At 44.0% G+C, this 27,446-nt stretch overlaps 2 protein-coding genes and 1 long non-coding RNA gene across 14 annotated transcripts in view; 2 read left to right on the top strand and 1 right to left on the bottom strand.

Annotated features, from left to right (window-relative positions):
• Window positions 1-284, top strand: part of cep152 (centrosomal protein 152) — a 16,407-nt gene extending 16,123 nt beyond the window's left edge. For all 4 annotated transcript variants that reach the window (XM_085412469.1, XM_085412470.1, XM_085412471.1 and 1 more), the window contains one exon: window positions 1-284. This exon is cut by the window's left edge and continues 899 nt beyond it. The gene's annotated coding sequence lies outside the window, so the exon portion shown is untranslated.
• A 2,409-nt stretch (window positions 285-2,693) lies between these two features.
• On the top strand, window positions 2,694-27,272 carry LOC146665046 (long-chain fatty acid transport protein 2-like). Of its 9 annotated transcripts, none has more exons than XM_085412480.1 (14): window positions 2,694-2,827; window positions 3,227-3,327; window positions 3,411-3,707; window positions 5,928-6,137; window positions 6,221-6,376; window positions 7,472-7,596; window positions 7,693-7,887; window positions 8,052-8,142; window positions 8,407-8,605; window positions 8,680-8,777; window positions 20,562-20,692; window positions 20,805-20,823; window positions 22,911-23,109; window positions 27,140-27,272. In XM_085412480.1, exons 2-14 carry the CDS (start codon window positions 3,321-3,323, stop codon window positions 27,207-27,209), a joined length of 1,797 nt encoding a protein of 598 aa, XP_085268606.1. In that variant the 5' UTR covers window positions 2,694-2,827; window positions 3,227-3,320; the 3' UTR covers window positions 27,210-27,272. The 9 variants fall into 9 exon arrangements, 7 of the variants coding, with proteins under 7 accessions (XP_085268606.1, XP_085268602.1, XP_085268605.1 ...); XM_085412481.1 differs by having other exon boundaries at window positions 2,701-2,827; window positions 3,230-3,327; XM_085412476.1 differs by having other exon boundaries at window positions 3,227-3,707.
• On the bottom strand, window positions 3,199-9,619 carry LOC146665047 (uncharacterized). Its single transcript, XR_014912556.1, has 3 exons — window positions 9,502-9,619; window positions 3,473-3,726; window positions 3,199-3,334 (listed from the first exon to the last, which is right to left on the bottom strand). It is a non-coding gene; the product is annotated as an uncharacterized LOC146665047 (long non-coding RNA).
• Window positions 27,273-27,446: the final 174 nt, after the last annotated feature.

Below are 27,446 nucleotides of genomic sequence, written 5' to 3'. Positions count from 1 at the left end.
AAATTTTGTCCTGAAAGTGCTTGAACTTTGTGTTTGTTGAGTTATTTGTTAGGCAGAGTTTGATCTGTTGGCAGCTTTTTTTCTTTGCTTGGTGAGGAAGATGTGAAGGCTGATGATTGTACTTAAGTATGAAGCTACAGCAGCTGAAAATTGACTAAACTGTTAGTTTGGCTCTAAGTCTTAACAAAATCGGTCTGCTCACATGTTTGAAGCTTACAGAAGAGGATCTGGCATTAGCCATTGGGAAAAAAAAAAAAAAAAAAAAAAAAAAAAATATATATATATATATATATATATATATATATATATATATATATATATATATATATATATATATATATATATATATATATATATATATATATATATATATATATATATACATTTTTATTTTTGGGTGTGTTTCTTCTAGTTTGTTTTTTTTTTTAATTCTGGGGGGAAAATACTCATGACCCTCTCCAATCTGGCCTTGATCCTCATCTGTATAAACTCACCAATTAACATGTGATCTTTTGATGAAATATTAGTAATAGTAATGACAAGTTGTGGGCCAGAAAAGCAGACAGGTGAAGACCTTCGCAATTTCGCAACAAATGTCGCAACCTGCCGTTTCATATTTACAAAGTACGTATGGAGGAGGTTCATAATTAACTCTGCGGAAAGTGAATATGTATGTTTAGTATTGAATTATTGCATTGTGTAAACAAACGCAGGCTGCATCTCATATAAGGATTTAAATGGCAAAGTCCAGTGAAGCAATGGACCTTTTTTTTTCTGTTTAAAACGTTTTCAAGTCTCCTTTTGTAAGTGACACTTATTTAAATGTCCCTTTAAATATCTGTATCTACAGCAAAAATCACATCAAAATATGGGAGCCACCCAAGAGGCCTGTCTGTGCTGTAACTTTAAAACGTTTCTGTATTTCTAGCACTCCAGGAAAATTTATTTCAACATTTACAGATCTGCAAATGTTTTGTTTTTTTTGTTTTTTTTTAAATCCACATTTATTAATCTGCACCCAGAGATCGCACACAGTATTTGTTACACATTTACAAATCTGAGTATACACACACAGACTGAAGAACAAACAACCTTTGACACACATTTGAAAATAATTGTGCTACGGTATAATCTAGTACACATTGTACATTTATTTCGGTCATAGGCTGTAACTGGCACACAGGAGTTCACTGAATCAGAGATACTCAGTCAAATACTGGATCCTTACTGGGTCACATCTTCTCAGTCTGGGGTTAGGTTTTTTTAAAACCAGTCAGTTTGTGTTTTTTACTTTTAAAAAAAAAATGTTTATATATAATGTTTGTTTTTAAGATCTGCAGAGCATAATTATAAATGTTTCTATATTGTGTTTGTGTATATTGCTTGAAATCTTCCTTTAATAAATCTTATTTAACTGAAAACTAGGAAGCAAATTTATTATGAAAGCTAAACCTTACAAGCAAAAAAGCAGCTGATCTATTATTCCTCTTTATTTGGTAGATATGTGAAAATGAATAAACATGAATCTATTTACATATATTAATATATTAAACGCAGACATTGTCCATGTTTAGACAATTTTTTTTTTTTTCCTTTTTCAGATGTATCAGCGAGTGCAGGACTTACAAATTTACAATGATTTTTGCTTTTGTCTATTTGTCTACACCGGCTCACTCCATTCATCCATTCATGTCCAAAACTAGCTGCTTGTTCCCAGGGATTACAGATAAAAACGAACTTTTAGCTGTTTCCACACACCGGTATCATGCAACTTGATACATGTACATGTTCCACTACCTATTGATAGCAGTCATATGGTAGCAGTGCCCATCTACATGCACTTAAACATGCCGATACAATCAAGAAGTTCAAACTGAGCAGAATGGGGAAGAAGGATGATTTAAATGTCTTTGAATGTGGCGTGGTTGTTGGTACCAGACAGGCTGATCTGAGTATTTCAGAAACTGCAGATCTACTGGGAATTTCCATCACAACTGTCTTTAGGTCTTGCAGAGAAAGTTCTGCAAAAGAACATATCCAGCCATCAGCAGTTCTCTGGATGAATATGTTTTATTGATACAAGAGGAGTGTTAGGTATTTTAGTACCATGGTAGCATTTACTGGATATTGTTTTATAGTGACATTATACAGGAAAACTCTGTCATTCAATAAGGCCCCTTTGTTTTAGTTATTTTTCTCTTTGACCCAAGAATTGATGTGTGAGAATCACAGGCTGGTACAAGGTTGAAATACCACAGAGATCACTCCCTCAGCTACATTAGTTTCTTAATCTTTTAGACGCCTGTTGAAGGCCAAATGGTTTGTTTCAGATTTCACTAATGAAAGAACTCTTCGTTTTGTGCCTTGAAAATATGTCGCTGAGATAATCACAATTGTAGCTGAATTGATAAACTACACAAAGGATGCTTCTTCACCCAAGGGCAGGAAGACGCTGCCTTATCTTGGTCTGTACTGGTTTAAACTGATAATCTGCTGTCTCATGAATTTTACCCTCTATATAAACTGTTGTACTTGTGAATAAAGTTGAGTCAATTTGGGAAGACAACCTGAAGCAGTCTCTGTTTTCTTGTTCTCCCAAGCTGCTCCCGAGCTCGTACTAACACGCTGAATGGCATGCTTGAATATTACTTGAGAATATATTTGACTGTGTTACAGACTAAGGGACATTCTCTGCTGATAGGTGAAGGTACATTCTCTGCTGATAGACGTCCACGCCTCGGAGGAAGCCGATCCACGGAGTAGGCCTTGGAAACCGTTTCCTTCAAGGAGAATGACCAAACTGCTTTGAGCTAATAGGAAGGCAACAGTAAGTAAAAAACAAAACAAAAACAACTTGTTACCAAGGAAGGCAGAAGAGCAGCTCTGACCGCACAAGACACTGTGCAATGCTGTCACGGTCTCCGCCATTATCCATTACCATTATCGTCTGCAGGTGCCTGAAGCTTAATAATTAACCCTCCTGTTATGTTGGTTTCCAGGAACACCAACTATGGTCCTGGGTCAATTTGTACCGCAACATAACAGGAGGGTTAACAGCTCCTGTCCTTTCTAATCATTTACACAAGGCTTACACAATCATTGAGCAAGAGGGGATGCTGCCCCTCTTGCTCATCTGTTTTGATGTAGATCACCTGGTTGTTCAGTAGTTACATGTAAGTTGTGGTCCTGCTCCTTGCACCTTTTTATACCTCCGCTCTGTCTTCAGCAGGACAGCTGTGAGACAAACATGTTGGTCTGGACGGTGTGTGCAGCCTTGATTGTATGTGGCGTTTTACTCCGCCATCCTTATCTCTTCCAGGATGTCCAGTACGTGCTTGCGAAAATAAAAAGAAGGCGCTTTGTATTAAAGTGCATGCAGACTAATTACTCAATCCTGGACCGCTTTTTAGACTTGGTGAAGACGCAGCCGCAAAAGACTTTAATTTATTTTAAAGATGAAATGTTCACGTACCGGGAAGCAGATGTCCTGAGCAACAGAGCTGCGAGAGCGTTTCTGCAGGCTGGATGCGTAAAGGAAGGAGACGCGGTGGCGCTGTTCCTGGGGAACCAGCCGATGTTCCTGTGGCTCTGGTTGGGTTTGCTGAAGATTGGATGTCCCGGAGCTTTGCTCAACTCCAACATCAGATCCAAGTCTCTGCTACACTGCCTCAACTGCAGCGGAGCCACAACTCTGGTAGCAGCTGAAGGTAGTACCTGCATTTCTGTCTGCTTTTCCAAGCAATGGAGACAGTAGAGAGCTCATTTACTCAACATTCAATAACAAATAAATACATAAATAATTAGAGAACAAACTGTACTTTGGCATGCCATGGGAAAAACACCAATGTAGGCTATGCACTGTTTGCCTGCAATGGAGTAATCTATTGATGGAGTTTGATATAAGAATTTCCATTTTTACTCCACCACAATAAAGTATCAGTCTTTATTCACATATCTAAAATTGTGCTTCTACTTCACTTCCGGGTCAGTATCTTACATTAAATGCAAAGAATGGTTGTCACTTTCCAGTAACAGGGATGACTTTTCATACCGTATAAGAAGCTTCTTAAACATTTTCTCACTGCCTATTGTTGCTTTAGTTAAATTTTTAATATTTGGAAATGAGTACATGTATACTCAACAGAAGGAAAACCACTTTCTCCACCATGCAGTACACCTTTTTATGACTGCATATGGCTGTCTTCATCTTCTTCTTCACAAAGCAGACAAAAATAATGTGTTGCACTTGTGGTCCATCTTAACTTTTAGTTATTTAAACGGCCCCTTCATTTAGCACATATATTGTTAGTGACAAAACATCAAGGCAGTTCCAAGAATGGAACATGCCTCTCTAAAGATTTACTGACTTAAACTGTCACAGTGGGAAACAAAGAATTAAAAAATAAAAATAAAAAAAGATTCCCCAGCATAAATCAATCGAAGAGGATGCAAAAAATTAACAGTATTAATAGAACCGTAGTTTATATATTATATGTGGCTTTAGGGTTTCATTGGGAGATTGTTTGATTTAAATTAAATTGGATATCTTAAATGGGACATATCGTCCTGTGAAAAATAATTTCCAATCTATACAGTCCTTTGACTGTATAGAGTGGGCAACAAGTGTGAGCGCACCTGTAAAACCAGAAGCTCTGTTTGCTTGTCTGGAGCATTCAGATGTGTTAACACAATAATTGAATCTACCAGGAGTTAAAAGGAAAAACAAAAGTAAAATTGGCAAAAACTGTCAAACAGCTATAGCTTGGCCAAAAAGGTTAACCATCTACAACAGACTGGCTGAAAAAGGGGAAGAAAAATCACACTGTTGCAATGGCCCAGTCAAAGTCCAGACCCCAACCCAACTGAAAAGCAGTGGTGGGGCTTTGAGAGAGCTGCGCATCAATGAATGCAGGCAAAGACCGGAAGAAACCCTGTAAAGCAGAGGCAGCCAAAATTCCTTCACATCAATATGGGAGACCAGGGCTGGACTGGTAATCTGGCACACTGGGCATATTCCCGGTGGGTCAACTGAGGGGCTGCTGTCCACCAGCTGTACAAGCCATGACAAAAACCCATTCGTACATTTTTCCTTACTGTCACTGCCCAATCAAATCTCTACACACAACCCGGCCCTAACCTACCTTCATTAGGTGCTCGTGCATCTTGTTTGTGTGGAAGGGGTGGGGTGGGGGGGTGATGTACATCCATGTAGATTGTATGCTTAGCTTTTTTTTTTTTTTTTTTTTTTTTTTTTTTTTAAGTGGTCTTGTTGCAAAGGCCTTTTACCTAGTCAAAGGAGCTTGCAAAGAAAAGCGTCTGGACTTCTATAAGTTGCTTGAAGACGTTTCACCTCTCATCCGAGAAGCTTCTTCAGTTCTAAGGTCAAATGGTGGAGAGTCCCAGATATAAACCTAGTGGGAGTAACCCCCCACAGAGGGGCTAAAGGACCCCCTGATGATCCTCTAATCGCCTGAGCCAAGGTGTGAAACTGGGCGTGGGTCCCAATCAGCCAGAGTTTCGGGTGAGCTCATTGTGAAACCTGGGGGGGCTAACTCCCACTAGGTTTATATCTGGGACTCTCCACCATTTGACCTTAGAACTGAAGAAGCTTCTCGGATGAGAGGTGAAACGTCTTCAAGCAACTTAAAGAAGTCCAGACGCTTTTCTTTGCAAGCTCCTTTGACTACGATGACCTGGATGACTGAGAACCTTCACAGACCTTTTACCTAATATTTCAAATACACAGGTTTTATTTGTGCTCCAGTATTTGTTTGTTTGTCTCCCTTTATCTAAAGGATTCAAGCACATCTTTCATCATCACTCATGAGCAATAAAGCTGCAGAGGAAGATTGAGCTGAGCTTTGTTAAAATACAGGAACATCTTTTGTAAGGTTTGTTGTGTTTTCTTTCTTTCTTTTCTACTCTAGAGTTGTTGGATGCAGTGAAGGAGGTGCTGCCCCATCTGCATGAACAGCAGATCACTGTTTTCATCTTAGCTGACAGGTGTGAAACTGCAGGTGTGGAAAGCTTCATTGATAAAATGAATCAGGCTTCCTCTGAGCCTATATCCAAGGAGTTAAGGTCCCATTTAACCATGCAGAGTCCAGCAGCCTACATATACACATCAGGGACAACAGGTAAACTACTTACTGAGATTCACGATGCATCAGTGAAAGAAATGGCACATTCACCCTCTGAGCATCTGGCGTGTCTTTAACAGGTCTCCCTAAGGCAGCTGTGGTCACTTACAGCAAAGTGTGGAACTTTGCTTTACTTCTGGCTACAACAGGAGTGAACTCCAAAGATGTGATTTATGATACCCTCCCGCTTTATCACAGTACTGGCCTCCTTGTCTTCACTGGAGCTGTTGAAAGAGGTATGAACTCTTTGGATATATACTATTGTTAACTGTGTAAATCTTTAGTTTTCTTATCAACAAACCCAGTGTTTAAGCTGAGATCAAAATCTCCAGATGCAATTCCACGTTCTCCCTGCGTTGTGCCCAACAATCAATCCACAACTCATTAAGTCATTTAGAAAATAGCCACTTTTTAAAAACAGATTTCTAAGAGAACAGTTGACTTAAACATCACTAAATATTGAATTTCTTTGGGTCTGTTTAAAAAAACAAAAACAAAAAACCCCAAAAACGGACACTTGTTACTATATAAAGCAGATCTTTGTGGTACGGTGTTAAATGCCTTTGTCTGGCAATATTCTCTGTGGCATGGATTCAACAAGGTACTAGAAACATTCTTCCGAGATATTGGTCGATATTGACGTGAATGCATCACACAGTTGGTGCAGATTTGTTCCACCACATCCAAAACACACACTATTTGATTGAGATCAAAATAAACAAGCAAAACAAGTCCAAAAACCAGAAATGACAGCTCTTGGAGGTCGACCAGGTAACCAGAGTCAGAGACATGCTGGATGACAATCTGCATCACTGCAGCTGTGACCTCAATCATCGGTTTTCTTGTAACATGTTCTGGTTTCACAACACACACATGGGATGCAATGTTTCAAATTAAGGATAACTCTTAATTGATGATTTCACACACGCTTGTGCTGTTGCCTGCCGAACTCTGGTATATGGCAACAGCTCCTGGCTGTCAACTTCTCTTCTGCCGCACACCCATCTCTGTCTGTCAGCTGTTCCAAACAGACTTCCCTACCACTGCTCCCTGAACCCACTGTGTCAACCCTCCCCTGCTGCTGAGCCACACCCCACACCACAGGACTCCCACTCCCCTTTCCCTTCACTCATGAACAAGACCCCAAGATACTTCTCGACTTGGGGCAACAATTCTCTGACCCGGATTGGACCCCCCACCCATTTCTGCTGTTAGTCACTCAGCTGTGAACCGCTCCAGTGTGAGGTCGACGTTGGTGATAAAGTAAAAATTTGGACTACTTCCACTGCTACTCTTTAAAGTGTGCTGTTGTCATCTATTGTTGTGTGCAGGTATTCCTGTTGTTCTGAGGAGTAAGTTTTCTGCTTCCCAGTTCTGGGACGACTGCAGAAAATATAATGTCACTGTCATACAGTACATAGGTGAAATTATGCGTTATCTCTGCAACACTCCACAGGTTTGTGCCAACACAGCATCAACATTAATACTACTGTCTCACACAGAAAGGTTTAGAAAACTAACAAACGCATGCTCTTCTTTTCTCTTCAAACAGAAACTCAGTGATAAAAACCACAAAGTCAGACTTGCAGTAGGCAACGGGATCAGAGCAGATGTTTGGAGGGACTTTGTGAGACGATTTGGGGAAATTCAAATCAGAGAATTTTACGGAGCAACTGAGGGAAACTTTGCTCTGTTGAATTATAGCAGCAAGATGGGAGCTCTTGGGCGACACACCTTCCTGCACAAGGTAAAAGTCCATGTTTCAGCTCACATTAAGAAGTAAAACCTGTCACTCATGAAGCAGTGTTTTAGCTTTTTCTTTTCTTTCTTTCTTTCTTTCTTTCTTTCTTTTTTTTTTTTTTTTTTTTTTTTTTTTTTTTTTTTTTTTTTTTTTTTTTTTTAAATTTGCAGATGTTTTTTCCATATGCTGTGATCAAATATGATGCAGACAAAGGAGAGCCTTTGAGGGATTCTTCTGGTTTCTGCATGGAGGTTGAGAAAGGTGTTTTACTTCCAGCATGGTTATAACAACAAAGATTTTTTTTTCTTCTCAAGTTCTCACCCATGCATCTTTTCAAATGCTATAAACATTTTATATGCCTAAATCCTAAATCTACCCAGTTCATTTTCTCAGCCACAGTGTACCTCACCACGCACAAAATTAACGTTTAAAAGACTCAAATGCAATGTCTTTACAGCATGTCTCATGCATCTTGCATTTAAAATATAACAACCCCAAATATGATTTCTCCTGTACTTTGATCAGGTGAACCTGGACTTCTGGTGACTGAAATAACAGCCAAAGCTCCATTCACTGGTTATGTGACAGACTTGAATCAAACTGAGAAAAAGAAGCTGCACAACGTCTTCAAGAAAGGTGATCTGTACTTCAACACTGGCGACCTGCTGCGCATCGATGAGGATAATTTCATGTACTTCCACGATCGTGTTGGCGACACATTCAGGTGAGCGCATGTTTTGAAATAATGCTTAAAAACGTGAGCTCACACAGAGCACTGAAAACAAAAAATGTCAACAGATGGAAAGGGGAGAACGTAGCTACAGCTGAGGTGGCCGACATCCTTGTGCTGACTGACTGTGTTAAAGAAGCCAATGTTTACGGAGTCAAAGTGCCAGGTACATATTATGCTCCAAAATCAAGAACAAAATGTACACCACACTTAGTTTGTTTAGTCAATCATTAATCAAATTGTTCCACAATCAAGCATTTTTTTTTAATCAAGATCAAGATTTTATTATTTTATTATTATTTTTTCTCTCCAGAAGATTGTACCTCTATTTCAATATAGCTTATTTAGAGCAGTAAACACATGGGGTAAAGGATATACAGTCAAAGAGTTTGTGCCATGGTGGAATGCACCTCGCACACTACTCGGGCAGCTGGTGCTGAATACAGGGATATACTGGTAAATATTACTTGGCAATAAATCTGTGTGTGTGTGTGTGTGTGTGTGTGTGTGTGTGTGTGTGTGTGTGTGTGTGTGTGTGTGTGTGTGTGTGTGTGTGTGTGTGTGGTCTCTGAAAGGAACAGAAAGAAAATACAATACTACATTACTAAAGTGTACACAACAATATCTCCAGAGTACATTAACATAAACACAGGCGGGAAATAAACTAACATCTTCTATAATACCATAGGCCATATATTACCCACGACTCACGCATAGACCCACTGAGAGAGCTAACCAGGTACACAGTTCTACCCAACCACACGGCAGGAGAGTTAGCTTAGCTTAGCACCCGCTAGCGGCACAGACAGAAACATAGTCATTTCCCCCCTAACCTTGGTTACAGTCCCAAACACATCTTATTATCACATCCTCACACATCACCAACTTACGTTGCTCATTAACGCACACTTCTCACTGAATAACCAATTCTCTGCCGGTAATCTGGAGCAGAAAAGCTCAGGTGCTTTGCCCACGTTTCTCCCTGAAAATAGTCTCTCTCATACAAAGCGGTGGGGTGACCTCTACTGGCCACTCTAAAAACAGGTGAACTAACAACTGAACAGAATAAAACCATAACTACGGGGCCTTTTATACAGCCGCCTCCAAATGTATGAAGTACATTTGCTCACAACAAAAGGCAATTTTACAAACAAAGTCACGGTGATTGTCCTTTGTCTTCGTCCGGGAGGGCAGGCAGTACCACCAGCCTCGCCACAGGTCGGGTGAAGGTCCGGTCCTTCACCTTGATGTCAGCAGACCTGATGTGCCCGTCGGGACTGGGGTGGACTTTGGAGATGCGGCCCATGAGCCAGGAAGCGCGAGGCAGCTGAGGATCTACGATCATCACCACCGAACCTTCTGTGACATCTGCGGGGGATGACCGCCATTTCTGCCGAAGCTGCAGGCTTGGAAGGTACAGCCGGACGAATCGAGACCAGAAGTGGTCAGCCAGCACCTGGGAGTGCTTCCACCTCCGGCAACTCAGGAGCTCTTCTCTGGGGTAAGCCACTTGAGGAAGTGCTCCGTCAGGCCGCCCCATCAGAAAGCAGTTGGGGGTCACTGGATCAGGATCACTGATGTCAGACGGGACATAACCTAGTGGTTTGGAGTTCAAGATGCCCTCCACCTCCACAAGGACCGTGCGGAGGACCTCTTCTTGAAGGGGTTGGGATCCTACTGTAGTGTAGAGTGCCGTCTTGACAGACCTAATCTCCCGCTCCCACACTCCCCCGAAATGAGGAGCCGCTGGTGGATTGAAGTGGAAGACGATCTTATGGGGAGCCAGGAGCTTCTGCAGGTCAGAGGTCATGGCTGCAAAAGCTGCTTGGAGTTCCCTTTCTCCCCCACGGAAGTTGGTCCCTTGGTCTGAGTACAGCTCAGCTGGAGTTCCTCTCCTGGCAATGAAACGTCGAAGTGCCATTAGGAAGGCATCTGTATCGATGGAGGTTAGGACATCAAAGTGGACCGCTCTGATAGTTAGGCACTTAAAGATGATGCCCCACCTCTTCTCCACACGGCGCCCGATTTTGACCTCAAAGGGTCCAAAACAGTCCACGCCTGTCGAATAAAAGGCAGGTTTGTAAAGGCGGAGGCGCGCAACTGGCAGGTCCGCCATCTTGGGAACAGTTGGTCGGGCTCTCCATCTGCGGCACTCAAGACAGGTCCTTTGAAAACGCCTAACTGCTTCCCGGCCTCTCAGGATCCAATGAGTGCGCCGAATCTCCGCGAAGACCCTCTCTGGCCCTGGATGGCGCAGGCGACTGTCGACGTCCTGGATGAACAGGCGGATGACTGGATGTGTCGGATCCAAAACTAAAGGATGGGAGCTGGTAAAGGCGAGATCTTCAGAGTGGCGAAGACGTCCACCTACACGGATGACCTCATTCTCGTGGTCGAACTCAGGGGATAGTGCAAGGAGACGACTGCTGCGACTGATAGATTTCCCCTGCTTAAAGAGTCGATACTCCTCAGGGAAGCTCTCCTGTTGAGCTTCTCTCAGGACGTGCATCTCTGCTCGAACATAGTCATAAGCCGATGAAGTTCCACCGCCTTTGGCCGCCCCATGCACCTGCGTAATAGCAGCTTCCAGCAGCTGTGTCCAGGTGTCATATTTGCTGAAGTTCAAGGTGGCGGGGTCAAAGGTGGTAGAAAATCCACAAAAGGTCTCTTTACGGAGCTCAGATGGGCCTGAAGGCTCAGCCAGGGTGCCGCTTGGCTCTGGAGGCCACTGTTCTGGACCTAGGAGCAGGAAAGGAGGCCCTTGACTCCATCTATTGGGTCTGGTCAGCTCGGGAAGGGACTTCCCACGGGTTATATCATCTGCGGGGTTCTGGGCTGAATCCACATAGCGCCAGGTGTGCGAGTGAGTTACTTCCTGGATCTCAGCCACGCGGGTGCCGACGAAGACCTTGAAGTGGCATGACTGGGACCTCAACCAGGTGAGTACAGTTGTGGAGTCAAACTACAGTACTATTCTCTTTATGTCCAGAGTGAGCTCATTTCTAAGGAGACGGGAGAGATGAGCTCCGGAGAGGGCACCACACAGCTCGAGTCTAGGCATGGAGAGAATGCGTTTAGGGGCAACACAGGAGCGAGCCATCGGGAAGGCCAGATGTGAACTGCCATCACCTGTCACTGTTCTCATGTAGGCCACTGCGCCATAAGCCTGCTCTGACGCATCACAGAATATGTGAATCTCTCTCTCACTAACTGACTCCGTGATCTTCTTTGGGAGATACGGGCGAGGAAGCAGGACTTGTGCAAGGAACAGCAATTCCTCTTCCCAGGTTTTTCACTGCTGGAGTAGTTCTGGCGGAAGCTGTGGGTCATCCCATCCCCTCTGTTGATCCCAAAGGCGCCTCACCAGCATCTTGGCTCGGGTGGTGTACGGTAGGATAAGGCCAAGTGGGTCGTATTGGCTTGCGAGAACCTTATAAATATTCCGCATAGTGGGGGCGCCATAACTGATTTTGCGGTGTCTGTAACCCAAGGTGTCCGTGGGGAAGTGCCAGCTAAGGCCCAGAGTTGGCTCAGAGGTGTCTGATTTGTCTTGAGTGAGCCAAAGTTCTGCACTTGTGGATCTGAGGTCTTCAGGTAGGTGGCCAATGGGGCTGGGTTCATTACTGGCCCACTGGCGAAGGACAAATCCAGCAGAAGACAGGGGGGCTCTTAGCCTGTCCACTAGGTCCCGGGCTTCTTCAGGGGTTGGCACACTCTGGAGAAGGTTATCAACATAGAAGCACTGTCCCACAGAGTGACGTAGCGGATCATCTCCTTCCGTGTGGTCCCTGGCGTGGCGCTGCAGAGCGAAGGTTGCACAGCATGGGCTGCAGGTTGTACCGAAGGGGAGGACCTGCCATTCATAAACGGCCACCGGTTCCTCGGGGTGCAGATCCCGCCACACAAACCGCAGGAGGGAACGATCCTCGGGAAGAAGGCAAATCTGGTGGAACATACCTTTAATGTCACCACTAATGGCTACGGCATGCTCTTGAAAGCGAAGGAGGACACCAAGGAGCGATGCGCTCAAGGTAGGCCCAGGTAGAAGATGTTTGTTGAGGGCTTGGCCTTGGAACGAACAGTTAAACACAAGGCGATCTTTGCCGTTGTGGCTAACAACGTGGTGAGGGATTTACCATGACTCATCTGCATGAGCAACCTCAGAGGGGGACACCTTAACCACCGAACCGGCCTGGACCAACCTCTCTATCTCCGCCTGGTAAATCTTAGCTCGCTCTGGATCTTTCTGGAGCCTTCTCTCCACACTTCTCAAACTGGAAATGACAGCGTTAGGGCTAGCTTTAAGGTGTGGCATGTTCTCGCGGCGAAGGAGGGGGGTGGCATAGCGTTGGATGCCCTCGACATCTACACGAACTGTCTTCTGCTCTAGCAGGCTAACTGCATAGTTATCTTCTCTTGAACGGGTAACCATCTTGCCTTCTGGCACTGGGACAACATCTACCTGCCATAACTTCTCTACATGTTTGAGTAGCTCACTCACCTGGGAGGAATGGCGGTCATGAAGAAGCACTGTTGTGGCAGTGAAGAGGAACCTATAAGGCTGGAGGGACCCTGTAGTGTCCACCCTAACCTGGTGCGCATAGCAGCGGGACCACCCGGTGGACCAAGACAAACAGCTTCAGTTGGAGTGATGAGCTGTGGGTGGTCACTGCCAATAAGAAGGAGAGGTTTGACCTTCTTGAAGGACTGGAGAGGCAGGCCTCAGAGGTGTCTGTACTTCTGCTGCAAGGACTCCACCGGGTAGCTGTGCTCGGCTAGGTCGATACGGGTGGCAGTGAAGGCGTTGCGGACTTTGTACTTCAGCTTGGGTTTGCCACCAGGGGAGATCTCGAATGAGACACATGATCCATGCAGAGTTTGCACATCTTGCCTGATAGTGCGCAATGGAAGTGTCTCTGGGATGCCTTGAAGGTCAAGCTTCTGGGTAGCGGTGGGTAGCAGCATAGTCCTCTCTGACCCATCATCCAAAACTGCGTGAGTGCTCAAAGTCTTGCCATTATGGTGAAGGATGACTGGGACAACCTTTAACAGGACTTGGCCGCTCTCTGTAGGACAATCGAGGTACAGGACGCCCGTAGGATTCTCACCTTCTCGTGGGGGAGCAGACACTGGGCCATGTGTCTTTAAGGACTTAGAATTCACGTCGTGAAGGACCTGCAGATGACGACCCTGACACAACCTGCAGGGTTTCTTGAGGGTACACTGTGCTGCCTGATGGGAGCGAGTGCAACGCCAGCACCTCTTGTTAGACTTTATCCAGTCTGTGAGCTGTTCGCGACTCAGCTTGATGACCTCCTGACAATGACTCAGGTGATGGGCATGGTTATCGCAAAAGGCGCAGTAGGGTTGCTGCCTAGCTTTGTTTGGAGTGGTACCTAGTGACCTGGGTGAGCTCTCTGCACTGTGAAGAACCGCAACAGAGCGTCTGCTTGGTCTGACATCAGGCTTCTCTCTGGTGATCGCTGGAGTGGGCAAGCCGTCATAGTCCTGACACCAGGATTCGTACTTTAACCAGGTAGCCAGGTCGTCCAGGGTGTAAGCCTGACCAGAATGGTTGTACATGCACCAACGGAAATCAGCTCTTTGCTCTGAAGGAAGCTTACTAAGGAGTCGAGCCACATGGGAGCCACACTGGAGTTCGACCTCTCCATCAGGGCCTAAAGTCTTCAGCATGCCCACGAGCGACTGGATGTGGACAGAGAATCGCTCGAATGCGGCTGCATCCCCTCGGCGGATGTCAGGTGAGTCCATGACAGCAGCAATTCTTCTCAGGACAAGCTGGTGGGGCTGCCCAAGCCTGTCGTTAAGAGCGTTCATAGTGTCACTGAAGGGCGTGGCAGAATGGAGGTAAGCGTCCGCTATCAACTTCGCTTCCTCCAGGTGTAGGTGATCTAACAAGACTTGGTACCTGAAGAGCTCTGAACTCTCCGGGGGCAATAAGTTCTCTAGCGCCATCTTTAGACGAGCAAATTCCCCAGGATCACGGCGTGTGAGCTTGGGAATGCTTGGACGAGGCCCCCTGTAGGTCAAGAAAGGAGTAGATGAGGACGGAGGTGGAGCTGGCAGTGGTTGCAATGGAGGGGGTGTGCTCTCAGAGGCGGCGCTGGAGGGTAGGTGGTCCTTGGCTCAGGAGAAGTGAACCCTGGCCTAGATTCAAGTGGGGGGATGATCTGACTCTCCTGTGCAGCCATAGACTCCCTCTTCAGATCCTGGAGCTCTTTCATCATCGTATCGATGCGGTCCGCAACTGGACCCTGGCTGGAGACAGACTCCTCCTTGAACACAACAGGAGGAGGTGGTGGAGACCAGTCCTCTTCTTCTTCAGCAGGGGGTGGCTGGAGATGAACAGCAGGGGCTCTGGGCGGTGGACTGAGCTGCAGACTCTCTGCACGGTCCAGCAACTGCAGCAAACTAGCATGAAGGGCCTGGAAATTAGCCAGCCCGGCTCTCATCTGGTCATGCGACTGCTGGAACAGGAACCTTTCACGTTGTATATCTTCTAACTCTGCTCTCAATGGTGTGACATGGCTGTGTGAGCGGTCATCAGAGGGGTCAGATGGAGGATGGTGGGAAGAACGGGTGTCGCCTCCTGTCTCACTTTCCTCCTGGTAACCTGCACCAAGCCCGGGGAAGTCAGTCTCATAAGCTTCATAGCGGAGGGGACGACGTACATTACGCCGTGGGTGCGCACCAAGAGCTGAGAAGTTCTGAATATCATCCATCTTGTTAGGGTAGAAGCAGCTTACATCCGGCTCGAAGGACCATTAATGTTGGGTAGATAGCTTGTATTGGGAGGACTGTAAGGTGCTAGTTCAGGTTTGCAGCTACCACTCCCCGGAGTGTCGGCCAGAACACTGCTCAAGGCCCGGATGAATGTTCAGAAGGGAGACAATGAAGACACCGAGGATAGTGCAGACTCTTGTATTGACTTCACACAGTTGAAGGTAACAGGGATTGTCAGAGGAGCAGGTATTGCATACAGGTTTAGGTGCGTGGGCATGGGTGTGTGTGTGTGTGTGTGTGTGTGTGTGTGTGTGTGTGTGTGTGTGTGTTTGTGTGTGTGTGTGTGTGTGTGTGTGGTCTCTGAAAGGAACAGAAAGAAAATACAATACTACATTACTAAAGTGTTCACAACAATATCTCCAGAGTACATTAACATAAACACAGGCGGGAAATAAACTAACATCTTCTATAATATCATAGGCCATATATTACCCACGACTCACGCATAGACCCACTGAGAGAGCTAACCAGGTACACAGTTCTACCCAACCACACGGCAGGAGAGTTAGCTTAGCTTAGCACCCGCTAGCGGCACAGACAGAAACATAGTCATTTCCCCCCTAACCTTGGTTACAGTCCCAAACACATCTTATTATCACATCCTCACACATCACCAACTTACGTTGCTCATTAACGCACACTTCTCACTGAATAACCAATTCTCTGCCGGTAATCTGGAGCAGAAAAGCTCAGGTGCTTTGCCCACGTTTCTCCCTGAAAATAGTCTCTCTCATACAAAGCGGTGGGGTGACCTCTACTGGCCACTCTAAAAACAGGTGAACTAACAACTGAACAGAATAAAACCATAACTACGGGGCCTTTTGTACACAGTGTCGTCATCGACCCAGTGTTTTGACTTTTGTACTTTTTATCAATCAATCAAAGCTTTATTCGCCACTTGCAGGTTTCCCTGCAGTGAAATGGGACACCCCCCCCCCCCCCCGGACCTTACACACACAACACAGACATTACATGGGGATACAAGTCGGAGATCGATAGCATTACAGAAAGACACTGAAATGTACACTACAATGGGAAAGTACTAGAGGAAAAAAAGAGACCTCTACTCATGCTGTGCTTCCATGGCAGGACAGCATGAGAACAGGAAGCAAAAAAACTCCTCTGCACATAAATGTCCACAGCACAACATTGTGAAGGACATGACAAGCCACAGGGTCGGGTAGGGGGTGAGGAGTAATCCGAAGCGAACACAGCAGCCACCCTGCACAGCGCTACCATTCCAGCGCGGCACACAGACCCGCTGTGTTCCCCCGCAGGAAACAAGCATCGAAGGCGTTTGGAAAGGGAGGGGGATGAGTGTGTGCTTATTAGTGTGCGTGTCCATAGTTCAGCTGAGATAGTGTCCTTCGCCCTGCCAGGCTAAGTAAACAGTCTACCAGCCAACCCAGGTGGCCTTGCATGGAATGGGAAGGAACAGACTAAACACAGTCGTTATCAGGGTGTTGTTGTTCAGCTCCAGCCTTGCAGTTGGCGCCAATAGGGTATCCGCATAAGTGATGGTGATTGTTACTTTAGTGCTAACAGCTCATATGACTTTCAAAGCAGTTCTACAGTCCAACACTGGTCTCTCAATCTCCCGTTGGAGAGCCGCGAGCTTCGCCATACTTGCGTCCTGTGATGTTGTCATTTCTTGTGCTCAAGGAGCCGATTTCTGAGAACTCACGGCAGTGTGCCTCCCCGAGATGTCATCCAATTTGCGCCCAGAGATGTTATTCCGGGCTAGCCCTTCCGAGATGTATCCAGTCTGCAGTCAGATCTTATTCTGAGTATTCACAGCAGCCATAGCCTCTCCAAGATCTTATCCGTGCTGACTCAATGAGCCCATTTTGAGAAACTCACGCCTCTCCCATCGTTTCAATCCCAGCGGGCAGCCTTGTGGGGAGTTTGAACAGCCGGTTCCGCTTTCTTAATTCTTCGATAAGTCAGGGCCAAGCCAGCTCCAATCAGCCAGAACCCTGTTACCATGGTTCTGAATAGGTAGATATCTTCAGCACTCAGGATCACCCAAGCCCAAACTTCTCGTTGAAAGGGGTGTCAATTGCATTTAGGGACCAGTTGATCCAATCCATAATTCCTCTTTTAGGTTTTAGAGAACAGACTGTGAGAGGATGTTCCAGGGAAAAGTAGTAAAAAACAAAAAAAACAAAACAAGACAAGGACATGAGGAGCTAAGCAGGGAAGATAAGGGAAAGGAGAGGAGAAAAGTGCGACCGCCTTCGCTGAGAGCCAAAAAGCCATTATGGTTTTTGCCTGCAAGTGTTTTTGGTTTTGGTTTCCATACTCCCTCTGTTTTGTGTCTAGTCTGTGTCTCTGTGCCTGCCCTGGTCCCATGCCTGTGTGTTCCCGTCACTTACTGTTTTACTTTGACAGTCTGTGTCCATGTTATTGTTTCTGGTTTTGCTTCCCTTGTCTCGTTGGCTCCGATTTATTCCAGCTGTGTTTCCCTCCTGTCTCCCATTCCCTGATTGCTCCCTCTGTGTATTTAAGCCCTGTATGTTCCTTGGTCTGTGTCACAATCTCCTTCATCTCATGCTGTGTTTTGTTTGCCTGCCTTGCTTGTCAAGTTATTTTGGGTTTTCAGTTTAATTATTTTGTGTTCAGCAGTAAAGCTGTTTTGAGTGCACTTTTTGACTCCCTGAGTCTGCACTTTCGGTAGCTAAGTGATGCCTTGAAGGTAGAAAGTGTAAATATCAACACTTCACCAAGTTCTTTTGATTCCTCAGAGGCATCCGATGGAAGACAAAACACTGCTCAGTAGGAGATGCGTCCTGCATGACACGCTGCCACGGATCTCAAAATGGTGGCGTGCCCCTGACAGTTTTATTACAGAAGCTCCCTCATTCTAGTCTAAACAACAGTGTCTCAGTAACTTTCCATTAGAGATGGTCCCCTCTTATCTGTATTTTTCCCAGGCAAGCATGAGCGAGAGTCTGCAGTTTTCTACTCCCCTAGGACACCTGTTCTCATGCCTTTATTTACAGGGCTGTGTCCACTTAATACTACACTATATAACTTTATAACACTTATTAATAAAAACACATAGCATTATTGAGGCACTGCAAATTATTTAATCCCAACAGTCCCTCCTTCGATCTGATCAGATGTAAAAACAGATAAGGAAACCCTAATGGACATAATACACCCCTTCCATTGCCCAAGGACAGACGTCATCCACTCCTCCAACGGATTATCATTATCATTATCTATTCGTTAATTTTCTTAAATGATGTTCTGAATCTTCCCAGGGCTCTAGTTACAGAACCATCTGGGGTTGTATTCTTAAGAATGAAAGTGCAGTACATCTCTCCAGACATTACACCCCCCCCCCCCCCCCCCCTTTTTTTACCCACTAGGTGTCAGTTGTCTTGGTTGTCCCGCTTCTTTTCCCTCTTTGTTCCTCTGTCCCCCTTTAACAGGTGGACCATATATGGGATGACTGTTGTGTTTGGGCAATTGTCATAACATAAAAATCACAGACTATTACTAAAGCTAATTCTCAGATCTCCCATTCTGGTTGTTTTCTGCTTCCACCTTTGTGCTCAGACTAGAACCTCTGTCTTAGGAGCTTTAGACCTTCTTTACAGTTAAACAGCTAATCTTACGGGACGGGCGATTCTCTGTGCTCTTCTCCTCTTCTTTCTTCAACGTCAGGGGTTAGACTACCCTTCAGTTTGTTGCATAGATCAGGGGAAACAGAAAATACAAATGCTATTTATGGTCTCCTCACAACAATGATAAGAAAAATAAACTAAGCCAATATGGCATGTCTGTTAATACAGAGACACACATGTTAATGTGATCTTTGGTCTCCCACTCATGAGAGAATGAAGGAGAGAATGAGAGAAGAAGAGGCAGCTGTGCAGCGTAACGACAGAATAAATCCACCTTTGTGTCTTTTTCCATCCTAGACAAACTGCGTCTCCTCTCAGCTCAACACGAAACGCGTAATAATTTCTCTGAATGCAGGACGATTCCTTTTGTACGGGACGGTTGGCAACTCTACTAACTAACCTTATGAACAAAATAAAGTTCAACATCAGTAAATTCATAGCACCCACCCAGCTGTAGAGAAACTCTGTCATGCTAGCTAGTACGCAGTACGAGTTATTGTAACTGACTGTAAAAAGTCAGCATAACAAAAATAAACTCCACCTAAATTTGGTTTATATGTGACCCAGAGAGACTGCAGGTCATAACTTCTTACCTGAAGTTCAGTTCACATGACACTCAGACCATCGGCTGCCTCGGGTCTCTCCTCCTCCTGCTTCCCCTGTCCCTCATCCACCTGCTGGCCTCCACCACTTGTTAATATTACTGAATCTGTGGAAGCTCCGCCACATCCACCACCAAACAACTGAGTTATTTTTACACACCGGCCAGCATCTGGCCAATCCACCACCTTTCATTGTTTATACCGTTCCAAAAAAAAAAAAAATCATCGGCCCACCGAGCAAATGCCTGATGGCCAGTCCAGCTATGGTATGAATGTTCAAAAATCTGCACAGAGGAGAACACAATATGCTAAAGCTTTACAAACGCAGCCCTACAATTTGTCAGGTAAGAGATTGTTAAACTGCATCCAGTTTAACAATCAGGCCTTCCTTCTCCTTAAGTAGTGACCAGCCGATTACAGGATTACCAACAAGTGAGTTCATCATCACAGGCATGATGGACTAAAAGACAGGATGCAGAGGAATGACCTGTCCCTGTATCAAAAAGTGTGTATTTTTTTTTTTCTCTCTCATGCATGAGCGCACACACAATGCACGCGACACACACAAAGGATAGAAGATGGGCAGTGGAGAGAGAAATGGGGAGCCAGCACAGGAGGACTGGAGGACCATGACAGTCATATGGCTTAACAAACAAAAAAAAACATTCCTCTTAAAATGGTCAGAGATAAGAACTGGACTAAAAATGAATGAGAAAGCAGCCAATGTCTAAAGAAAGAGTTTGACAGATCTTAAGGAAGCCTGGAAAACTATTGCATAAGAACAGTTGACAAAGTCAAAATATGAAGAGATGAGTGGTGGCTCAAGACTTTTGCTCAGTACTGACACTTTTAATTAGCAATACTGAACTTCAGTTAACTCCTGTTTTGTGATTGTTTAACTTTTGTCTTCAGGCCAGGAGGGAAGAGCCGGGATGGCTGCTGTTACTTTGATGGATGGACTGAAGTTTGACTCCACGGCTGTTTTTAAACATGTCGAGGACTTCCTGCCGTCCTACGCCAGGCCACGCTTTCTGAGGATTCAAGTATGTTTACTCCAGTTATTTTACACTTTTTTGCATTTGTGGTTAAGCCTCTTTGTTGCTTGCATGATTTATTTTATCCACTAATAATTGGTTGTACTGTGATTTATTACAGAGGTCACTGGACATTACAGGCACGTTCAAGCTAATAAAGACGAAAGCAGTGGAGCAGGGCTTCAACCCAAATGAAATAACAGACCCACTCTACTTTCTGAATGAAAAAGAGAAGAACTATACTCCACTCACGCCAGATGTATTTGATTCAATTGTAGCAGGAAATATCAAAATATAAAGTGATTTTACTTTTTAAAGGAAAGAAAATCACCTCTGTAAGAAAATCATTGAGATGACAGCGTGGCACTTCTGGTTACACATTTTGTTGATAAGGTGTTTGAAATTATATCTTTGCCTTCATAATTTGATTTTAGCTGTGATTCTATGCACACATCCTTAATGATTTAGCCTTCTACGGATGTACTGAGCTGTGAGTTCACTCAGTGAATTGTTTCAGTTAAGTAAACGCATTGCTCTGCACCTTCTTCCTTCAATGCATTCTGGTCCGTCCATGTTATATATATTTTTTAATTAAAGACCTACTGATATTGTATGTCTCTTTCACTGCCTTATTTGTAGTTATCATTGGACATTGTAGTTTGTAGACTATGTATGCACTTTGTGTGCACAATATATTTGCAATAATACTAATAATAATAATATTAATATGGGCAAGCGAAGGAACTGATCATCTAATATGATAAATAGTGAGTAACCGGGCTTTAGTGATGTCTTTTTGTACTAAAGGGCTCAAAGTAAATATCCCCCATACCTTTGGATCACCGTCAGTAGCCTGAACTGTTGATGCACGATTTCATGTTGTTTACGCCAAAGTCAGAGTATTTTCAATTCAATTTTATTTATGCAGCACCAAATCAAAACAACAGTCACCTCAAGGTCCTTTATATTGTAAGGTAGACCGTACAATAATACATACAGAGGAAAAACTCAACAATAATACGACTTTGGCGACACCGGAAAGGACAAACTCCCTTTTAACAGGAAGAAACTTCCAGCAGAACCAGGCTCAGGGAGAGGCAGCCATGCTGTGATGGGCTGGGGTGAGAGGAGGAGGAGGACAGGATAAAAAACGTACAGTGGAAGAGAGACAGAGATTAATAACAAGTATCATTCAGTGCAGAGAGGTCTATTAACCCATAGTGAGTGAGAAAGGTGATTAAAGAAGAAATACTCAGTGCATCATGGGAGTCCCCCAGCCCTAACTATATGCTTCAGCAATAAGGAAAGTTTTAAGCCTAATCTTAAAGTAACGTGTGTTTTGGGATAAGTTGTAGGAATCTTCTACATTGAGGCAGACTGAAAACAGTCAAGAGAGGCAACATCGTCTTAAATGGGACATATGGTCATGTGAAAAAGAACACATCCATAGGACCCTATACAGTCGTTTGACTTGGCAGCCAGGTGCTGCTGAGCAGTAAATTACCTGCTTCCCGGTTCTGGGACGACTACAGAAAATATGCCACAGTCATACAGTACATAGGTGAAATTATCCGTTATCTCTTCTTTTTCTCTTCAAACAGAAACTCAGTAATAAAATCCACAAAGTCAGACTTGCAGTAGGCAACGGGATCAGAGCAGATGTTTGGAGGGACTTTGTGAGACGACTTGGAGAAATTCAAATCAGTGAATTTTATGCATCAACCGAGGGAAAATTTGCTCTGTTGATGCATAGCACTCTGAAATATAGCAGCAAAATGGGAGATCATGGGCGAGACAGGTAAAGATCCATGTTTCAGCTCACACTGTGTAGTATGAAGCAGTGTGTTAGCTTTTTCTTTTGAATTTGTAGATGTTTTTTCCATATGCTGTGATCAAAGACAAAGGAGAGCATTTGAGGGATTCATATGGTTTCTTCATAGAGGTTGAGAAAGGTGTGTTACTTCCAGGAAGGTTATAATGCAAAATATATTTTTTTCTTCTCTTTTCTTCTCAAGTTCTCACCCATGCATCTTTTCAAATGCTATAAACATTTTATATGCCTTAATCCAAACCTACACAGTTCCTTTTCTCAGCCACAGTGTACCTCACCATGCACAAAATGAAAGTTTAAAAGACTCAGAAATGCAATGTCTTTACAGCATGTATCATGCATCTTGCCTTTAAAATATAACAACCCCAAATATGACTTCTCCTGTACTTTGATCAGGTGAACCTGGACTTCTGGTGACTGAAATAACAGCCAAAGCTCCATTCACTGGTTATGTGAGAGACATGAAGCAAACTGAGAAAAAGAAGCTGCACAACGTCTTCAAGAAAGGTGATCTGTACTTCAACACTGGCGACCTGCTGCGCATCGATGAGGATAATTTCATGTACTTCCACGATCGTGTTGACGACACATTCAGGTGAGCGCATGTTTTGAAATAATGCTTAAAAATGTGAGCTCACACAGAGCACTGAAAACAAAAAATGTCAACAAATGGAAAGGAGAGAACATAGCTACAGCTGAGGTGGCCGACATCCTTGTGCTGACTGACTGCGTTAAAGAAGCCACTGTTCATGGAGTCAAAGTGCCAGGTACATGTTGCTTTGTTGCTGCGCTTGCACCAAAACCAAGAAACATATGTTCAAATCAAAGTACACTGCACTTAGTTTGATTACTGAATCAATGATCAAACTGTTTCACAATGTTTTCCAGCATTTTCTTGGCAAAATGTAAAAACACATTCTCAATAGATGGGTAACTTTTAGCTCCAAGATGGTATTAACAAACCTCACCAAACTTTGAATCTTTTATATATTGGTGCATTTATTAAAAATATTTGCTTTACACCAAATATCACTACAGAAAATAATTGGACTCTTCCTCTACATTCACTTCTTTTGTTCTAATCTAGAAATTTTCAGACATTCTAAAAATTTCAATGAGAGGATTATGAAATGTAGTGATCGATCATAAAACCTGCCCTATTTTCTCAGTGGTGTTTGCACTTTGTAGGTCAGTTGAAGTCGTGCTGCGGTCATGAACTTTCACTGATGGATTCGACTTTAGAAGTACGCAAGTTTTATTAACTTTAGACTTCGTGACACTAGAGTGCAGCAGGGTTATCCTTCTTTGTCAGTCAGAGGATTGTACCCTATATTTCAGTATAGCTTATCTGAAGCAGTGATCACAGGGGGCAAAGGGTGTACAGGCAAAGAGTTTAAAGCATACCATGATGACTGAATGCAACATTGTGACATTGAAGATAAAAGCTGACAGTGACAATAAATGAGACATCTGAAAGCACCGTAATTTTTAAACGGAGTTAAAATGCTTTTGGTCCAAACTCACTTTATTTTAAATTTAATGCTGCTATAGATTATGACAAACCCCCTTGCTTGTTTCTGGCTATTCAAGAAAACTGCACCATCTACCTCATTTCCATTTGTCATGGGTCTGTGCTGGCAGACCATGTGGAGAGAGGAGGTGGACCCAAATGCAGACACTTGTACCAAATCTATGATTTAACAAAGAGCGAGCCGTTTATTGATGGCTGAATCCGGTCTTTAAGTCTGACATCATTGGCCGTGCTTGGGCCCAAACTCCTCTTCAGGTCCCAAAGTCAAACGAACACTGCAGTATCACTGGGAGTTAAAAACTGTCTAAATCCTTTCATCTGTAATAAAATGATCAGCGTTGCTGCTCTACCAGGTGTAACAATTAAGTTTAACATCCAGGCATCCACGAAAACCAAATTTATGAAATTTAACGGAGTCAGAAGTTAGCAGGGAGTTAGCTTGCTAGTTTCTGTGTGATTCTTACTCTGAATCTGAATAAGTATGCAGGACCACTGAGTGCCGTAAGACCAACTCTTTACTCACTGTATTACCGCCTCCTGGCATGCATTGCCATGCGTAACACGTAATTACACAATCGAACAATAAACACATACTGCCCATACAACAAATGTACCAGGGACAATTATGAATACACCACATCTCCCTTTTTAAACAAAAACAGAATATTTCTTTTCTCAGGACAGAACCTTCGAGTGGACTACCTTTTGATAATTTTTTTCTTTTTCAAAGCCAAACAAAAACATCTGGCAAACAAACTGCATCACATTTTTAACCTTTTGTTTTTATTTCCTTTTTTCATTTCTCTCTTCTTCTTTTTTTGACAACTCTTTTTGATTTGTTTTACTCTGCTCTACAAAACCATTGTAACACAGTTATATAACAACAACCTTTTTTTTTCTCTTATAGATCTAACTTTTTAGCTTTAACTATTGCCCTCCCTGACTTGGTTCAGACAACATCAGCGTTAACAGGTGTAGCAGGGATTACACTGGGTGTTTGTGGTTTCTGCAACACAGGCACATTAGCAGGTTCGTGCACTGGTGAACTTAAAGGAATCAAATGCATGTGATTACGCCTCACAGTCCCTTGTGGTAACTCCACTGTGTATGATCGTGGTATAGAGTGATTTTAGATAACAGTGCCTGGAGTTTTGACATCGGCACCCAAACTTGCTCTCCAGGGGACAGGCTGCATAAAGGTTTTGCACGGTGGCGCCTGTTAGACATTGCCATGTCCATCATCCTCTTCTCCCTTTCCTTTTGAGCAAGCAGTGCGCCGTCCGGCAGTGTACGCTCCAGCTGCGATGGAAGTGTTGGCCGTGTGGTTCGCAGACGTCTGCCCATTAAAAGCTCAGTCAGCTGTATCCGGCCTGGAGTGGTGTAGCTCTATAGGCAAGAAGAGCTAGATAAGGATCAGCTGCTTTTTTCAGAAGATTTTTTACAGTCTGTACAGCACGTTCTGCTTCTGAGCACCATCTCAGAGATTTCTTGACTCAGCCCGGGCCACCACACTGTTTGGCGTGCACAAGCTTTACATTTTACAACACCTTGATGTCCTTCGTGTAGTTTTTCCAGCACCTTGTTTCTCATCGCTGAAGGAATGACAAGCCGTGTATCTTTTAGCAAAAGGCCGTCTTGTGAGCGTGGCTCGGTCAGGCCAGTAATTTCTCAGTAAAGGCTCTTGTTTTGCATGTTCTGGCCAGCCTTGGGTGCACATGTCCATGACGCGAGCACAAACACTGTCGCTTTTCAGTTGTTCCTTCAGTGTTTGCATATATGAGGAACTGACAGGCATGTTTGTTACAATACTGTCCACTTATACAGGGAGTGCAGAATTATTAGGCAAATGAGTATTTTGTCCACATCATCCTCTTCATGCATGTTGTCTTACTCCAAGCTGTATAGGCTCGAAAGCCTACTACCAATTAAGTATATTAGGTGATGTGCATCTCTGTAATGAGAAGGGGTGTGGTCTAATGACATCAACACCCTATATCAGGTGTGCATAATTATTAGGCAACATCCTTTCCTTTGGTAAAATGGGTCAAAAGAAGGACTTGACAGGCTCAGAAAAGTCAAAAATAGTGAGATATCTTGCAGAGGGATGAAGCAGTCTCAAAATTGCAAAGCTTCTGAAGCGTGATCATCGAACAATCAAGCGTTTCATTCAAAATAGTCAACAGGGTCGCAAGAAGCGTGTGGAAAAACCAAGGCGCAAAATAACTGCCCATGAACTGAGAAAAGTCAAGCGTGCAGCTGCCAAGATGCCACTTGCCACCAGTTTGGCCATATTTCAGAGCTGCAACATCACTGGAGTGCCCAAAAGCACAAAGTGTGCAATACTCAGAGACATGGCCAAGGTAAGAAAGGCTGAAAGACGACCACCACTGAACAAGACACACAAGCTGAAACGTCAAGACTGGGCCAAGAAATATCTCAAGACTGGTTTTTCTAAGGTTTTATGGACTGATGAAATGAGAGTGAGTCTTGATGGGCCAGATGGATGGGCCCGTGGCTGGATTGGTAAAGGGCAGAGAGCTCCAGTCTGACTCAGACGCCAGCAAGGTGGAGGTGGAGTACTGGTTTGGGCTGGTATCATCAAAGATGAGCTTGTGGGGCCTTTTCGGGTTGAGGATGGAGTCAAGCTCAACTCCCAGTCCTACTGCCAGTTTCTGGAAGACACCTTCTTCAAGCAGTGGTACAGGAAGAAGTCTGCATTTGTTTTGTTTTTGAATGTCAGAAATGTATATTTGTGAATGTGGAGATGTTATATTGGTTTCACTGGTAAAAATAAATAATTGAAATGGGTATATATTTGTTTTTTGTTAAGTTGCCTAATAATTATGCACAGTAATAGTCACCTGCACACACAGATATCCCCCTAAAATAGCTAAAACTAAAAACAAACTAAAAACTACTTCCAAAAACATTCAGCTTTGATATTAATGAGTTTTTTGGGTTCATTGAGAACATGGTTGTTGTTCAATAATAAAATTATTCCTCAAAAATACAACTTGACTAATAATTCTGCTCTCCCTGTATGTCTGTGCTTTCCATTAGCTCTTTGTCTGACATGTTCACTGTTTTTTTTCAGAGGCGAGCGGGACAAAGTATCTGCTGTCCAGAGCGATTTCCCTGGGGCGTACTGCACATTGTACGAGTAACGCATGAGTCTCATTCTGAATCGCTAGATCCTGGGTGGCAAGAGATCCAGAGCTTGTCCTCCCAGTAAGGAAACGAGAGGTTTGTGGTCCGTTTCGAGACAAAAATGTTTACCAATCAGGAAATCACGAAATCGCTCAAACGCCCATGTAGACTAGACGCCAGTGCCTCTTTTTCTACTTGTGCCTATCGTGGTTCAGTAGGAGAAAGGGACCTCGATGCATACGCCACTGGTCGCC

The sequence above is a fragment of the Rhamphochromis longiceps genome, linkage group LG7 (assembly GCF_057381845.1).
Source record: "Rhamphochromis longiceps isolate RC_006_pf linkage group LG7, R_longiceps_female_GT1.1, whole genome shotgun sequence".
Classification (NCBI taxonomy): Eukaryota; Metazoa; Chordata; class Actinopteri; order Cichliformes; family Cichlidae; genus Rhamphochromis; species Rhamphochromis longiceps.
Note: the sequence above shows the minus strand (reverse complement) of the source record. Positions and strands in the feature narration are given on the sequence as shown.